The sequence below is a fragment of the Oreochromis niloticus genome, linkage group LG17 (genome assembly GCF_001858045.2).
Source record: "Oreochromis niloticus isolate F11D_XX linkage group LG17, O_niloticus_UMD_NMBU, whole genome shotgun sequence".
Lineage (NCBI taxonomy): Eukaryota > Metazoa > Chordata > Actinopteri > Cichliformes > Cichlidae > Oreochromis > Oreochromis niloticus.
Genome location: NC_031981.2, coordinates 10,263,170 through 10,279,780, shown reverse-complemented (window position 1 = coordinate 10,279,780; position 16,611 = coordinate 10,263,170). Strand labels below are relative to the sequence as shown.

The following is a 16,611-nucleotide window of genomic DNA, read 5'->3' as shown; positions in this document are numbered from 1 at the left end:
AAAACACAATCACACAGTCATCTTTGTGAGCCACAAGCTCCGGCTTAGGATTGCTCTAAACACTCCATTTAATTCCTTTTTAATATGATTCAGTTGTTACTCTTGGCTCTGTGTGAAAGTGAGACTTTTATATGGTCATCTCGAGGCACAGTCAGAGCACTGATGCCTCATCTGCCTGCCACTCAAATCTTGTGTTAGTGAGAAATAATGAAGTAGAAACAGCTTGATTTAGGCATAGGATGGCTAAAGGCTTGCACTAATTCCCAATATAAGACAAATACGATGTATTGTGAACTAATAATAATAAAAAAAACACTTTAGAGTCCAAGTTAAAATATGTCATTGGAATTTGCACAGTGACTCCCTTTAAAAAAAAAAAGTAGCCCATAGGTATCAGAAAATTGTGAAAATCTTAATTTTAAAGCACATATATTTGGTTTTATATATATATTTCTATATATATATATTCTGCATTTAACATTAAGGGTCCCCAGATGATGAATCCCACTAAGTTTAGTGACTTTATTCTCTATTCCCATCATAGCTACATTTGCAGTTTTGACTGAAAAGTTGCTGTAACTTTTTAATGGATTTGCATAAATTTGGTTCAGACGTTCACGCCTGAGACAAGATTATTTGTTCTAACTTTTGGGATCCCCTTTTCATCTACTAATACTCTTTTCTTCCATACGTTTGCTTTGTAGGACTCTCTCCGTCAGAAGGAGGAGCGCATTGAGGAGCTGGAGGAAGCGCTGAGAGAAAGCGTTCAGATCACAGCCGAGAGGGAGGTGGTGCTCGCCCAGGAGGAGCAGGCACGCACACAGGCCGAGAAGCAAGTACGGTCTCTCTCAGTTGCTCACACACGCACGCACGCATGAAACTGCATGTATAAGGACCCAAACCTTTCCTTAAACTCAACCCCTATCAGTTATTTTCTCAAACAGACACAAATGTCCTCACTTCTGAGGATTTTCCTCATTCATTCCTTCGCTTTGTGGCACATTTGGACATATGATGAAATAACATATGGGCAAACATATTTAAAGCTACATAAAAACTCTTTTTGACATAGCTAAACATTGCAGTGCCAAAAGTGGCTAATGGCAGTAGCTGTACACTTGCCAACTGAGCTCATTCAGGTGTGGCTCTGTGTGTGTGTGTGTGCGTTTGTCCAGTCACTCTTCATTTGCAGGGGAGGTAAATACATCTCTATTTAAAGAACAGCTTGCATTTTGTCCACTTTAGCCTGCAACACACAAACAGCTTTTTCAAATGAAGCGCGAGCTGACCACTCCAATTTGTAATGTGTTTTATCTATATTGAGGCACTAAGGAAAGCTCATACCGGTGTTAAGGGAGGCTCAGAACGGAAGGGTTTTTGGTGAATTCAACCTCAGACCACAGGGAGTGTGCATATGTGTCGTTCCCCTGGGTACCAGTGACTTAACGAGGCCATAGAGATGGGAAATGTTCCTCAGTGCCTGGATGCGTTTTGACAAGTGGGGGAAAAAAACTGTGTGGGCTGTACGGATGAAAACTGCCCTGAGAAAACACGGTCGGCTGTAGCTGTTGGCAATACGGCTGGACTCCATTGTTATTACTCCTGCTAAATGTTGGCTGCCTGTTCTGGCTTTTACTTACCGGACTACTTCTGGACCGACATGTAAAGACGGGCATGCAAACAGATGTTTTACTTTTGAGGTATTTTGCTGACATCCTTGCCCACAGTAAATGTTAATGAGCACCAGAGCCAAACAAGTAGCAGGCAGAGCGATGGAACAGAGGAAAGACAGATCATGGGCAAAGTCAAGCAGATAGACGAAGACAAGACACACGATAGGTTATTATCCGGAATAGTAATTACAGGTGAAATAAGACTTGGCTCTTTCAGATCCATGTGCAAACACGAAGTGTTGTTTTTATGTTTCAGATTCTAGTCAGGATCGGGAAGTTTTCAAAGGTGCTTAGTGCAACAGGAAAATATGTTTAAGATGATGCACACGACAGGTTGAATTTGCCTTTTGATGTAATGATGCAACCAAGAAGAAATAGCATTTTGCATTTAGATATTTAACTCTCTGGGATTTTGTTGCAAGAAACGAACATGTGTGAATATCTGATATTCTAATTAGGAAATGTAGTTTATTGAGTTTTATTCTAAAACCATTAGCTGGAGCATGGCTCAGGTAATTGACATTTATTTGCTTTCCCAGCAGTATAGATGCCTTTTGTGGTGCTTGAACATTAATAAATCTTCATTTTGTATTTTACCAACATGTTATCATACTTGCCAGTCAAATACTGGCTCTTCTGTGTGTTATCCGCAAGGTCTTTTCCATTCTTTGACACACTGCCCATGGCAACATTGAATGGTAATAAACTCATCACACAAAGTAAAGAAATCTGTATTTTGTGGAACACCAGCTTGAAGTTGCCCTATGGCACGGGCCCCATCCGGATCACCCGCTGTAGCAGGGTGCTAGCAGCTGCTGCTAATCAGGTGCCAATCAGCCACCTGATTAGCAGCACCAGGGGTACCAGAAGCTCAAAACAAGAGTCAGTAGCAGAATAAGATGTTTGGTTTGTTTGATGGAGAAGTTTTGGGAAGTTTTCCACAACCCACAAATACATTTTCCCCATAAATATGGCACCAGTTAAGGGGAAATAAACAGGCTTTCCAATGGTATAAGACTTACCATAAGACTTGTTACAAAAAAAGAAATAATCGACCAAAAACACATTTCCTTAGTTTTCGTGGTAAGTTTAGATACCAGCCTGCTTTTAAGGAATGTAAATGTCCACATTCAGGGGTTGGTTGGATGAATGGTGATGGGTTGAATCATCATATGTTAAAGAGTCATTGACTGCACTGATTTATAGATGGTTTTTCATTTGGACTTGCTTTTTAGTTTTGCTTTCATTCCTTTAATCAAGTTTTAAGCACTAAAAGCTGCATGGTTAGATTTAGCAAAAGATTGTGGGTTTATTATTATTATTATTGTTGTTATTGTTATTATTATTATTTTCAGGAGAGACCTATCCTAGAGGGCGGTAGAAGTTACAGCACAAAACAAAAATTAACTCTGCATGTTTAAAAAAAACTGTGCTTATACGCTGTGTTTGAGTGCGTGACGGGTCGGTCTCACTGGTGAGGAAAGCTTTTTAAAATGCCAAAACAGCAATATTTAATGGCTGTTTTTAACTGTAGGAATTTTTTAAAGCCCTCAGGAACCTTACATTAGTTTTAAATAAAGTTAAGAAAAATCATTAATTTAGCTCTTTTCAGTACAGTCTTTTCACGAACCACAAGAAAAGCCCAAAGCAAAGTTCCTTGGCTAGATTTTGCCAAGCTAATCATCACTCATTGGTCAAACACAATCCTTGCTGCTGTTATTAGTTGGCTGGATTTCATTCACACAGTGAGGAAGCACCAAAAGCCACAAGTATTAATATTAGGTCAGTGGATTGACGTTTCATCTAAGCAGAGAGCTACAGAGAGAGTGAAGATGGTGAACAAGAAAAGCAAACACATTTTCCTTGTTTTACAGCAGCATCATTGCTACGTGGGAGACAGGAGTTCTTTCTTTTTAATCTTGATGTATTTCTTTTATGATTTAATAATTATTTTATTTAAATTTGTCTTAAAATGCTGTCGCAAAGAAAGGCCCAGAGTCCTGAGTTTAATGGTTGCTTATTTCCTGGAGCAAAAAAAAAAAAAATTTTTTAAAAAATTGCTGCTTAATGTCTTTACTGTAATTTTGCTAAGCTATCACAGTTCATTTGGCTGGAAAATATTGAAAAACTTCAAAATGCTACAAGTGACAGCTTTAATTAGATAGAACAGAGGCCATTTAGGCCAGCACAGGGTCCTGGAGAGTGTCCTCGTGTTAAAATGCTTCAGTCGAGAAGGAAGGAGCAAAAAGCGTCAGCGTGTGGTGAATGAGTGGAGATGGCAGCCAAACACTCCTGCAGCCCTCTCCCAACATCAACAGCACTAACTCAACCTTTCAGCACAGACATACACGCACATGTGTGTATGTGGCACTCGCAGACAGGATAGTAATATGCAAGACGGCGGACCACATACATGCATACTTATTTCTTTAAATGCACATGCACAAACACGGCAGAAAGAAGTGCTAACTGCTATTTAAACAGTACCCCGGCGCTGCACAGCGTTGCATTCAGCAGGAGCCAGATGGACCCAAGTTCGGTTTTGGAACTGGAAACTCGCCTCTGTCCCCACAAGTAAATTGTAAATAAATATTTTGGTGTTTCTTTTTTTTACAACTGCGTCACTGCAATTAACCTTTCACATAATAAATTATAAAATGATGACAGAGGCAGACAATTTCCTCCCTTAATGAGGCCGGCCTGTTCAAAGGCACACACACATCACTTATTATGGGGTTGGCACACATGCGTACACACGCATATGCAAATGCGGCCAAACCAGGGACATTTATACACGCATCCTGACTCCATATTGGGAGCCGTACACACAACTTTTATGTCCAGCTATATAGACAACATGTGTTTGCATAGTTGTAGGTGTGTGTGTATGCGACTGTGTGATGAACAGGGTTTTTCCGGCATAAACATTTGACCAACACCACATAAAAATATTGTTAACTTTTTCTGCAAGACATTAGTCACTACTGTATTTGTGATCGCTGAAGGAAGCTGCGTGTGTGTGTGTGTGTGTGTGTGTGTGGGTGACAGAGAAATGAGTCAACAGAATGACACACCACGTCCGTCTCTTCCGAAACCAAAGACAGACGTTCTCTTCTCCTGCTTCCCGTCTTTTATTAACCAGACAATTTCAATTCTTGAACTCAGTGCACCTTCTTCTTCCATTCATACTTTCCTACGCTTAAAATAAAAGCTGAAATCACCCTTATTCACACACGGAAACACTCTCAGAACACTGAAGGGGTTGCTGTCCATTCCCAGCCAGACCTTGTCTCTCCTCGCCCCCTCCCACCATCCCCCCATCCACTAATCGTTTTTTAATGATGATCACGCTTCTCTCTCTTCCTCTCTCTTAACTCCAGGTTAGTATCATGTCCCATCTTTTCCTTCTTACCCCCAACAAACAACCCTCTTCTATTGTCCACTATCTTTCTGTCTTGTCTGAACTGTATTTCATGTTGCTGCCTGTCAGTGTCTTCCTTCTTGTGCATTTTCCTCTGTCTGGTTGCTTCTCTTTCATCTGCTTAGCATTTGCTTCTTTTGCATTTTTTCCTCCCTTTCTTTTGACATCTCTCGCCACAAACAATCACTTTTCTTTGCTTCCTTCTTTTTCCTCCTTCGGCTTCCTTGATTTGTCTTTGCGCCTATCTTTTCATTACCCTTTGTATTCTCCGCCTTTCCTCTAGCAATTCCTTTACTCCCATTTTACATCCTTATGTCCGTCTCCACCTCCTTCACTGTTCTCATTCCCTCTTCTCACATCTCTTTCTCTGTTATTTTGTATGCAGCTCTCTCACATTCCAATGCATGAGTTCACCACAAGCGGATTTAGGTGGTCAAAGGTAACAAACAATCATCCCATACCTTGCTCGTCTGCTTTTTACATTTTTTCATCTTTTAATTTTATTTTAATTTTTTTTATTAGATTTCCTTAGTTTTTTACAGTAAGGTGGAAAATAATTAAAAAAATAAAAATAAAAGCCATTTAAAAAAGCTTTTATTGGATCTGTTCATTTTGATGAGATAACAGATGCAACTTTGATGGAAAGTGAAAAAAGTATTTTTGTATGGATAAGACTTTGATTTGTTAATTGGTAGAAATGTTTTTGGGCATGCATACGATACACTATGAATAAGTTTTCTTTTTTCAGTGGCCTTATATGGGTTTGGATATGAAGAGACATATTTCAGTCAGGGCCACTTCAGTCAAAAGAAGTTTGTCATTTCCTTCTAACGTCATTTATATTTGGGGGAATTATGTTGTTCTGGCATACGTGGAAAGCCATTTAGGAATAATGCAGGGATTGGGTTGGGAGGGAATGTTTAGGAGTGTCAGCTGAGCCTTCAGCTGCTGAGGGTGCCTTGGAGATCAGCTAATGTGCTGGGACTGCAGCTGAGCTTGACTTTGTGGCCTGCCTGAACTAACACTATGCCTTTTCTTTTTTCTCTGCTTTTTGTCTCTATTCCCGTCTTATTTTTCTGTTCCCATTTCATCACCATCGTGTTCTTAATTGCAAATTAAATCTTAATGTACTTATGCAAAGCTTTTCTAACTTTATTGATCACTACAAGTCCTTCACACTACAAACCAGAATCACTATCACAAACCTGCACATCGATGACACATACAGCCTTTAAGTCTGTGTCTTTCCCAAGGACAGGAATAAAACCACAGACTTTGATTACCTTTTGTTCGATCTCCTGAGCCTGACACCGGTGTACATGAATGTATCACAATATTAATGAGAAAACAACAGAGAACAACTTTCTGAACTCTGCCGTTCTGCATCACCGTCAGTGCTCTGGAGAGAGAAGAAAGGAGAGAATAAGCCAGAAATGAAGATCATAGTGGTGGTGGAGGAGATGCTGAATCCCATTATAAATATCAGTCATAACACACATTTCTTTATGGTGACTTGTTTGCAGAAATGTTTGAGACATCTCTCTTTACAAGCTAATCTGATGTTCAGAATCCATGTATGCAACCTAAACCATTCATACACAACTACAAATAAACTTCTGTAGCCGAAACAGACACATTCATTCATCTTGTGAAAGCAACACTTTGTTTGGCTGTCTGTGTGTATGCGTGGCTCCATAGATTTAGTAAAGATATCCAAACATGTAAAGATCGGATGTGTATACATAATATGGCTATCCAAATAAAACTAAGGGGAAATAAGAAGAGAAAATCTCTTTGTGGTTCAGGTCAGAAGAACTTCTTCCACATGGCATGTAATATTGTCTGAGCTCAGCAGTGTTTAAAGTACTATCCAGGGTGTCGTATCTGACTGTAAAGCTGTGAGTTGTGTTTTGCAAAATAAATAAATATGTTATTAAATTACAATCTCAGTATAAAGCAGAGACTGTGCATTAATTTGGCTGTAAGGTCTCAGAGACAGTGCTTCAAGTTCACTGTTTGTCTTTAAGCATTCAGAAAAACAGCGATGCAAGACGAATTTATGCTAATTTAAAACTTTAGAGGTGTGTAGTATATAACTAGGAAAGGAAAGAAAAAGGTTTCCAAAGAGAAAATGTGTGTGCCTGTGTGTGTGTAGTGGTCACGTCGTTGAGAGAAATCCACACTGACCTCACTCACATTAAACTGACAAACTGATATATGCCCAGTGAGAGAGTGGGACACAGAATATGTATCAGAGAAGAGCGGGAGAAAGAGAAACAACTGAGACAGGGGAAGGAAAACAAGGAGGAGGAAAATCAACACACAGTAGGTCACATATGCACCGTAATAGACGACACGCTCGCAGACATAAAGACTAATATGTGCAAAAAAAAAGGAAAAGCGAATGAAAAAAGGCGAGGAAAAAAAAAAGAGTCAAAATATTTACACTGTGTTAACTTGTATGTGTCAGGTGGAGGACCTGCTGGTTGCTATGGAGAAGGTGAAACAGGAACTGGAGGTGATGAAAGCCAAGCTGTCATCAACTCAACTCTCACTGGCTGAGAAGGAAGGTCACCTGACTTCGCTGCGGGCCGAGAGGCGGAAGCACCTGGAAGAGGTCCTTGAGATGAAGTAAGAAGAAGTCTTTCTCTCCATCTAACTGAAAAAGATTTAAGCTGTTACATTTGGTTATGTCTCGTGTTTCTGTCCTTTCACGCGGCCTATGTAAACATGCACATTCCCTCATAAAGGTTATGTTCATTCAAATCACAACAAAAGGTATTTTTGCACTTTTTGCCATATATTTTTGAGAAATCCATATCGTTTTATTCATTTAAGTTTTCAACCATCTCATGTGGCTGCATTACACTTTCATCAAAACAGCAAAAGATAACAATATAATGGAAAAATAGTTAATTTACCTCTAAAACTGTAAAAATGTGACCACAACATGAATGAATGGTGAAAATGATTCTGTGGATATTTCTCAGTTTGCACCACCTTATCACATTGTTAAGCTTTTAAGGCAAATTATACAATGTGCTCTCCGATCATGTCCCTGATCTTGATGAAAGAATTCGAAATATTGTCCATCCATCCATCCGCTTCCGCTTATCCTTTTCAGGAGAGAACCAATCACACTCACATTCACTCCCGCATTCACACCTATGGGCAATTTAGTGTTTCCAATTAACCTATCCCCACTAACTGCATGTCTTTGGACTGTGCGAGGAAGCCAGAGTACCCGGGGAGAACCCACGTGAACATGGGGAGAACATGCAAACTCCACACAGAAAGACCCTGGCCTGATGGCGGAATTGAACTCAGGACCTTCTTGCCACCGTGTGACCGTGCTGCCCTCGAAATATTGGGTTCATTTAAATTTATATTTATTCTTTTACATGGACATACTCCGCATGGCTTACGTTTCTGTGCTCCTTAGTGCTCCTATCTGCTTGGTGGTGTGCTGACTGCCATCCACTGTTGGCAACACACTGACCAGAACCTCATACAAACTCTGAGAATAAATCATTTACCCAGTGAAATGTAAAGTCTTAGTATGCTTTATGGGAAACCAGACTGGGAAACCTGCTGCTTTTACACATATCTCAACATTTTTTAAATATTTTTTGACTACATCGTTATTTAATAAAAGCGTGGGTGATGTCTCAAATGTCCTAGAAAATATTGATTGCTGTATCATACGTCAATATCCAGTCTGAAAATACGATTCCTAGAAATGTGATTTGCGGTACATTTTGCACACAGCCGTGCTATGTTATTCTCTTTAATGCAGAGGTTAACGTAAAAAGGCTGCATTCAGTTTTAGTTTAACAGTATAAAGTTTCCAAAGTTTCTCATTTATTCTCACTGCTTAGAATTTAAATACAGAACAATCAACTCTTGATATCTCCAGGAGTCTCTTCTGCTGCTTCAGTTTCTATGACCGGTCACATTGACATGATCTTCACCCGGCACCTCATTAACTCTCTCCTCTTATTCCTCCCCCTCTTTCTTCTTTTATCTTCTCTCTTTTTCTCTCCACACTTTAAAATGATATACTTAAGTACTGTGATAATGCAATAACCATGTACCGCTGTAAAGCTCTCAATATGATTGATTACATTAACAGACACCTACACAGTCTAACTCAAAGTATGGTTTAATAGATGGGTTTGTAGCTTAAATGCAGCAAAGAGGAGTCCCTTCTGCTATTTTATATCCTCACTGAGACCTTACAACAAGGTCCAGTTTAGTGGAACAGTGCACTGGGCTGAAAGAGAGACTGTCAGCATGCCCTGTCTATTTAAACAGATTGTGGGACAGTCAACTGTTGGATCATGGGAAATGACGGCTTCCATTGTGATTTAGTTTTCCTGAATCCAAGTTTGCATTTTTATTTTTATTCTTTTTTAGGGAGACAGTGTGTGTGTGTAAGTCTGTTCATGTCCATTCACAGTCCAGGTGAGCAGAGTTACGGACCGTTTTATAGGTGCAGCAATGACTCGTGTGATTATTGCAGGCGTCAGTGAATCAGAATGTGTGGTGTTGTGTTTGCATGAAATCGTGTGTGTGCGCACGTGTGCAAGCGCACTCTTGATTGATTTACCGATGTCAAGCCCTGTCTAGCATTTCTTTTATACATACAATGACTTCATGATGAATATTTACGTAACAGGCACAGACGTGAATAGACACACACACACGTGCTTCTTATACCCTGTACACAGACTTACAAACAGAGAACACACAAACACATGTTAACGTCATATAAACACACACATACACGCTGACCACCCCATAAGTATAGAGTACCAGGAGTTTTTCACGGTTCAGAATCGTACTTCTGGGCGCGACTACACACAGCAGTAAAAGCATGATGACTGACTGCTGTAAGTTAAAAAAAAAGTTTCCATTTTAAAAGAATTACTATTAATCATGTTTAGAGAGGCTTTAAGGATAAAGATTCCTTTATTGTTGCTATACTAAGGCATCATACAATGAAATTAGAGAAGAGCTTTTGCCTTAGAGATGGCTAGGTGGGAAAATCCTTTCTTCCCAAATCTAACGCTCACTTTTGAAATTTGCCAGATTATCGAGACCAGGGATGTCCAACTCATTATACATCGTGGACCACATGCAACCCACTTTGATCTTGAATGAGCCGGACCAAAGAAACTCGCCTTTCTATCAGTCTAAGGACGTTTAACTGCGCATTAATTACCCTTTGTGAAAAAACTGAAATTTCTGTTGTAGATAGTAGAAAAACAGGAACTTTTCCGTCATGTTTTTTTTAAATTATTTAATCATTTGGTGTCATACGAATAGCCATGGGGGAGATTTTTATTAGTAGAAAAAGTTGTAAAACAGTTATAAAAATAAAGTTAAAAGTCAAAAGTTTACACCCTCCTTCACATTTTCAGATGTCATGCAGTGGGCCAGCTTAAACAGCCTGTTCTCACTCCCGAGGCGTAACATCCCGCAGCGTTCCCGAGGAACACGAAAGGTGACCTTCCGCGTTCTTATGCGGAAGGTTCTTATAATGTTTTCCAAAGCATTTAAGTAAAATGAACAAACATTTGTAGATTTAATCCAAGCAGTTCTCATTTTTCCTCGTTTTTCCGATTTCGACATTTAGGGACGTGTGGGGTGCGCGGAGGCATAATATGTTGACGATTTGTCACCTAGTGTAAAATATTACGCTTTGGGAGTGAGAACGTGTTGGCTTAAAGTCTTTGTTGGGCCAATTCTGGACCCCGGGCCTTGTGTTTGAAACCGCTGATTTAGGTCATGTCTATATTCCATAAATGTGTTGCTTTGCTGCCATGAGTTTGGCTGGTTAGATATTTGCATTAACAAGCAGATAACCGGGGTACCTAATACAGTGTCCTATGATTGTATATCAGTGTTATAGACTGATATTGACCCACATGCTGCTGATATTATTTTATTTTTCTACAGAAGACAATGCAAAAATGTTTGGGGTACTTCAGAAATGTGTTTGTCACATAGTTGCCAAACCGCAGAAGCTCCAACTTTGTTGTTTCCGATATTTAGCACACATATACCAGAAAAACATCACAGCTGAGGAGGGGAAACTTCACTACAAATTGCCAGCTAGTTTTTAAAAGACATTGCTGGCAAGATCATAAGTAATGGCACCGTCACGTTTCCCCTTTAACGTAAGTCTGACATACAACCTATGGATATATTTGTATTAAATACTGTCCAGTGTATCAGTATAGGAATTTTTTGCTGCAGCAGCCACAAGAGTCCATTATCGGTCAGACTCTAATTAACAATCTCAAGCAGCCAGTTCAGTCTGTGCATCATTTAACATCCCTCTCCTACCAGCTGAATGTATGTGTGAATGCGTGTATAAATATAGCATGATTCCCATGATTAAGCTCCTGTTGCCATTTTGTTCCAGCTTGCAACCTGAACTGTGAGGTGACTGCGTGTTTCCATACACAGATCATACCTACTCTACATTAAACCAAATATTTACTCTGCTGATAATCTCTGCTGTTTCTGGAGCAGATAAATAAAGTTCAGTGTGACGAATCAGTGAATTATACATTCATTATGTGGCTGCAAATAATGACTTTTCCCCCCCTCTTTTTTCCCTCTTGCCCTTGGCCTCAATCTTTAACACATATTCTTAACTCAGCAGTGTGTTTTACTATTAAAGTTTCTTTGTGTTGTTTCCACATATAAGAAAAGTCAAGACAAATTTATAATTATTATCAAACTCTTCTTTTTGGTGTAGAATTTTCCTAACAATAAAAAATAAAGTTTGTATAACATACTGATAGATCAACAAGTCCTACTTTAATTAATAAAACGTCAGACAGACGTCTGTCTGTGCTCAAACTGTTTATCTCCTTCACAAATACTGATTATAGTTGGCACAGTGGTACGCACTGGGCTGTAGTTTGTTTGTCTTTGGCTGAGTCTTACCAAACACTGGTATTTTCTACTGTTTTCAGTTGGTATCTGTTTTAGAGCAACCTTATCAAAACTCTAAAAACACTCCATGAATTGCCTTCAGGGGCTTATGTAATTTATTTGAGTATCCAACAACGCTGGATTTTAGAGCTCTTATATTTTTCATGCTGTTGCAGGTCTCTCCACACATTTGGGATAATGCATATCTGTGTCTGTTCCTCCTTAGTGAAAAATTTAGACATTTCAGGTAGCTGGTACTTGCCTCTCAGTGAGTTATGCCCATGACGCCATTGCTCATATTTTTCATAAGACATTAGAGTACGGTCAGCAAACACGTCATTTGTTTCTAGCTTTCTCCCACACGTGAAACATGAGATGTTTAAGGTGGCGGCGTCCCTCGTGTTCATATATCTCAATGTAATGCACATGAAGCTGTCTCTGCGCACACGGGCCGCTCTAACTCTTGGGGGTTTGATGTCTGATTTGCTGCCCAGTTTTACATCGGTGTAAGGTTTAATGTTGCTGTAAGACATGATATATGATACAGCATGTTTCAGTGGTTTCTTGGGCAAACACACACAAACACTCACTCCCATGCGGCAACATATACCAAATACAGCTGAGCGAATGCACATACTGACGTTCTGTCTCGCTTTCTCACCTTCTCTTGTTTCCTCCCTCCACACACATAGACTGATGTGAAGTTGAGAGGCTTTAAGTCTATCTTTGTGCTATAGTTCTCAGCAGCTGGTTCTATATGTCTTTACAGACTTTAATGCACACACACACAAGTACAAATACACAAAAAGAGCCACGCACATCTGCCCTGCAGGGTTCCAACACGTGACTTATTTTCTTCGGGGTTTATATTAAAAATGCACATGCTCATTTTCTTCCCAGTCTCCTTTGGGTTGATGTGCATGCATGCTGTCATGTGTTTCTATAGTTTGGCATATGCAGGTGTGTGTGTGCGACTGTGTGTCGCAGCCAGCTGCAGGAATGTGCTGACAGTGTGTGCGTAACAGCAGGGTGTCAGGTCTGAAATCTCAATCTAAATGAATTAAAGCCTATTTTGCTTTCTGCTGTTCAGCTTAACTGACATTTAACACACATCCCTCGCTCTGTCTTTCCCTCATTTCTATTCATCAGTTTCATACAAAGTCAAACCCACACATCCGTGTCCATCTTTTATGGTTGCTGGATGTGTTGGGACAGTTTCTAGCTCCCAGTGAGCTAGAAACCCGGTACATGTGATGTGTTTGGTAATGTTTCAGTTGATGCAGCTGTTTTCGTTGTCCGAGACGAAGAGACAGTAAATCCAGCAGAACCATAACTTTAACATCTCCATCAGGACTCGATTGATGAAAGTCATCTCAAAAAGAGGTTCTTTTCCTTAAAAGGCTTTACAGTATGCACAGCAACGCCCTTCATGCCTTTATTTTTCACAGGGAAAAGTCTGCCAAGAAAACCTTTAATGCGAGGCTGTAATTTTACGATTTTTACTGTGATGACGAGTTGTTACATATTTCACTCCTTAACTCATTCAGCATGATAAGACCAGATCCTGTCAACACAGAAACACCCAGATTACAGATTACAGTTAAACATGTCAAAGCAGTTGAACTTCTCATTCATCCATGCATTTTCTTGACTGCTTATCCAATGAGAGTTGTGGCGGAGATGAAGCCTCTCCTAGCTGACACTGAGCAAGAAGCAGAATACAATGTGGACAGGTCGCAAGGGCTACCACAAAAAGATAGACAGCCACATACTAACAACTTTGGTCAATTTAGAAGCAACAGTTTACCCAAGACCCAGAGGAAGCCTACGCAGGCACAAGAAGAGCATGGAAACTCGTGCAGGTTTCAGTCATCCAGGTCATGGTAGTCCTGAGTGCTGAGAAAATAAAGCAGCTGGGCTTCTTTAAGTCCCTGAAGATGTATTAGCTCACATCCGAGAGGCTTCTTTGATGCTGGAGATTGGATCATCTCTGATGGAGAGTCCCAGGTACTTACAGGTACTGTGGTTGTCCCCCTGGAGGTGGTCCTGAGCATCAATGACACTATTAATCATGTAATGAACCAAAATGTGGATCAATACCATCACTGGGGCCAAGGTGCGATACCTCTAAGCCCCACACCACCATCATGTGAGTTCCCTTCACCATCAGTTGTTTTAGAGCTGAAGACACCTCTTGGATCTTTACAAACCTCCAGTTGCTTTCTTTTAAAGGACTCAACAAAAAAATGGAGACTCGGCCAACCAACAGGCCACAGAACCTTTTTGCCATCAGGTGACAGCGATAACCAACATGCTGCCGTGCTGGAAATCTGACCAGTTTGTGTCTATATTGCAGTCAGTAGTGACCAAATTTTCATGTGACATTTCCATTCCAACAGAACTGGGTTTGTTGAGGTGTAAACTCTGACTTTTTAATTTTGACTGTCCCACGTTAAACAATTAAATTTTAAATATTTTGTCATATCAGATCTGACAAAAAGAGGTTTTGGGTTCTAATTATGCTGCGCTCATAAAGGGCTAGAACACCATACATCATGCTATAATGATTAAAGCGTACACATGTCTACATGTTTGTTTTCTCCTCCTAGAGTAGCAGTCCCCAACCCCTTGGCCACGGACCGGTACCAGTCCGTGTGTCGTTTGGTACCGGGCCGCGAGAGTTGAAGCTCGGGTGTGAAATTTATGGTTTTCAGGGTTTTTATCAGTTTTTATTGTTATTTTTTTAATCGTTTTTATCGTTAACTCGTTTTCCCTGGGTCTTTTCCCGTGTGTTATGAATAAATCTTCCTTTTTTTGATATTGAAACTGGTTTTATTTTGTTGTATTTATCCGCGACACCTTAAAGGCCGGTCTGTGAAAATATTGTCGGACGTAAACTGACAATAAAATTGTTGGAGACCGCTGTCCTAGACTACTGGTATCTATAAATATCTTTTTTTTTCTTGAAATCAAAAGCCTTGATTGTTTATTTAAATTATTTTATAATGTCAAATGTTAATTTACCTAATTAAAAAGTGATAAGAGGAGAGGAGATGTGCAGGAGAGAACGAGGAGCACACAGAGGAAGCAGCGGAAAAGACAGTAAAGAGGTCAGGGCAGGAAGTATAAATCGCTTTAGGGGGGAAGGAGTAAGAGGAATAAATTAAATGAAAGAAAGAAAAGCAGAAAATGTCTTTTTGGCAGAGAGAAAAGGAGAAAGACAGCTGTCCTACAACAACTTACAACTTATCCAACAAAACTGCATGATATCCCAAAGAAACGATATTCCCTTCATCTCTGTCTGCCTTCCATCTTCCGTTCATCCATCAATCTTTGAGATGACACTTTATGGTTAATGTCCCCTTCTTTTACTTTCATGCCCTACCTTTATGCACAACTTTATGTCAACTAATTTATTGATCATATTTTTACCAGACAAGAATAATTCACTTAACATTTTATGAACCTCAGAAATCATCTGTTGCACCAAATGTTGTAAACAGGTTTCTGATGACCTTTTAAAGCATCATTGAAGTGATGCTTTAAAAGGTCATCAGAAAAGAAAACACTGCAGAAACTCAAAGAAGAGAAGAAATCAGGACAACGATGCATGACGTCAAGGTTATCAGCAACAGGCAAACAAAGTCAATGGCGGCACTGGCAGTTATTTCCTTTCTGCAGAGAAAGACGCAGAGCATTTTAGTTATTTAATCTGTGTGTGGGATGCTGCCTCGGGCTGAGAAAGTAGTGATAATCTCGTATTAGGAGGTGATTCACTGAGAATTTTTTTCCTTTAAATTCCCAGCAACACCAAACTCCATCTGGATATAATAGAACTGGATCTCCTGTGTGCACAACAGACTGGACAGATTTTAACCCACTAAGATGAAGCTTTTTAGTAGATTGAGAGTCCGTTTGAGGAAAAAAAATATCAAATTTGTCTTTTACACTTGTGCACACAAAGACTAGATTTTGAGCCTGGTGTACAATTAGGCCATAAAGAAAGTCTGCAGACACATGAAGCTGCTTCGCTGTCTTCAGTCTCCTGCAGTGAGAACCTTGGCTGATGCCTCAAGGTGAATGCTATAAATTCAATTTATTTCTCCTTAGCTGCTCTGTTCTCTGTTTTATCTCCCTACCAGACTCCTTCTCCTTCCCCCTGCGCCCTTTCCGCCATCCCTCCCTTCATTCCTGTCGTCCCTCCTTTACTTCATCTTTCAACCTGAAATAACTTCTCTCAGTCCATTCCATCCTCCTTTTTTTGTCTCCTCCCTTGCATCCTCCCTTCCACTTTTCTTCATCTCCTTCCATTCATCTCTCCATTGCCATCCCTTCTTTTAAGCCTACACCTGTCTGGCAAAGTCATTATTGCCTGATTTCTGTTTGGCAAGCTGTATTTCTCACTATCTCCCACCGTCCATGTCTTCACCGTTGTCACTACATACTGAAACTAATCGATGACGTGTTGGACTCTTTTTTTTGCGCGCTTGTGTGTGTATGTGTGTAGTCGTGGATCTCATTTTCGAAGGCTCTGTCAATGGAATGACATCTCTGCTTTTTATAGCCGTC

General features: G+C 40.0%; 1 protein-coding gene across 14 annotated transcripts in view; it reads left to right on the top strand.

Annotated features, from left to right (window-relative positions):
• LOC100690550 (ELKS/Rab6-interacting/CAST family member 1) overlaps positions 1-16,611 on the top strand; it is a 154,858-nt gene that overhangs the window by 73,121 nt on the left and 65,126 nt on the right. For 7 of the 14 annotated variants that reach the window (XR_003214533.1, XM_025899631.1, XM_025899635.1 and 4 more), the window contains 3 exons: positions 705-836; positions 5,480-5,533; positions 7,565-7,725. Coding sequence is in view for 10 of the 14 variants with exons in the window: in XM_025899631.1 (XP_025755416.1) it covers positions 705-836; positions 5,480-5,533; positions 7,565-7,725 (347 nt within the window). In the remaining 4 variants the exon portion in view is untranslated. The remainder of the gene's footprint in view (positions 1-704; positions 837-5,479; positions 5,534-7,564; positions 7,726-16,611) is intronic. The other 7 variants (XR_001224368.3, XR_001224370.3, XR_001224369.3 and 4 more) reach the window with 1 other exon arrangement.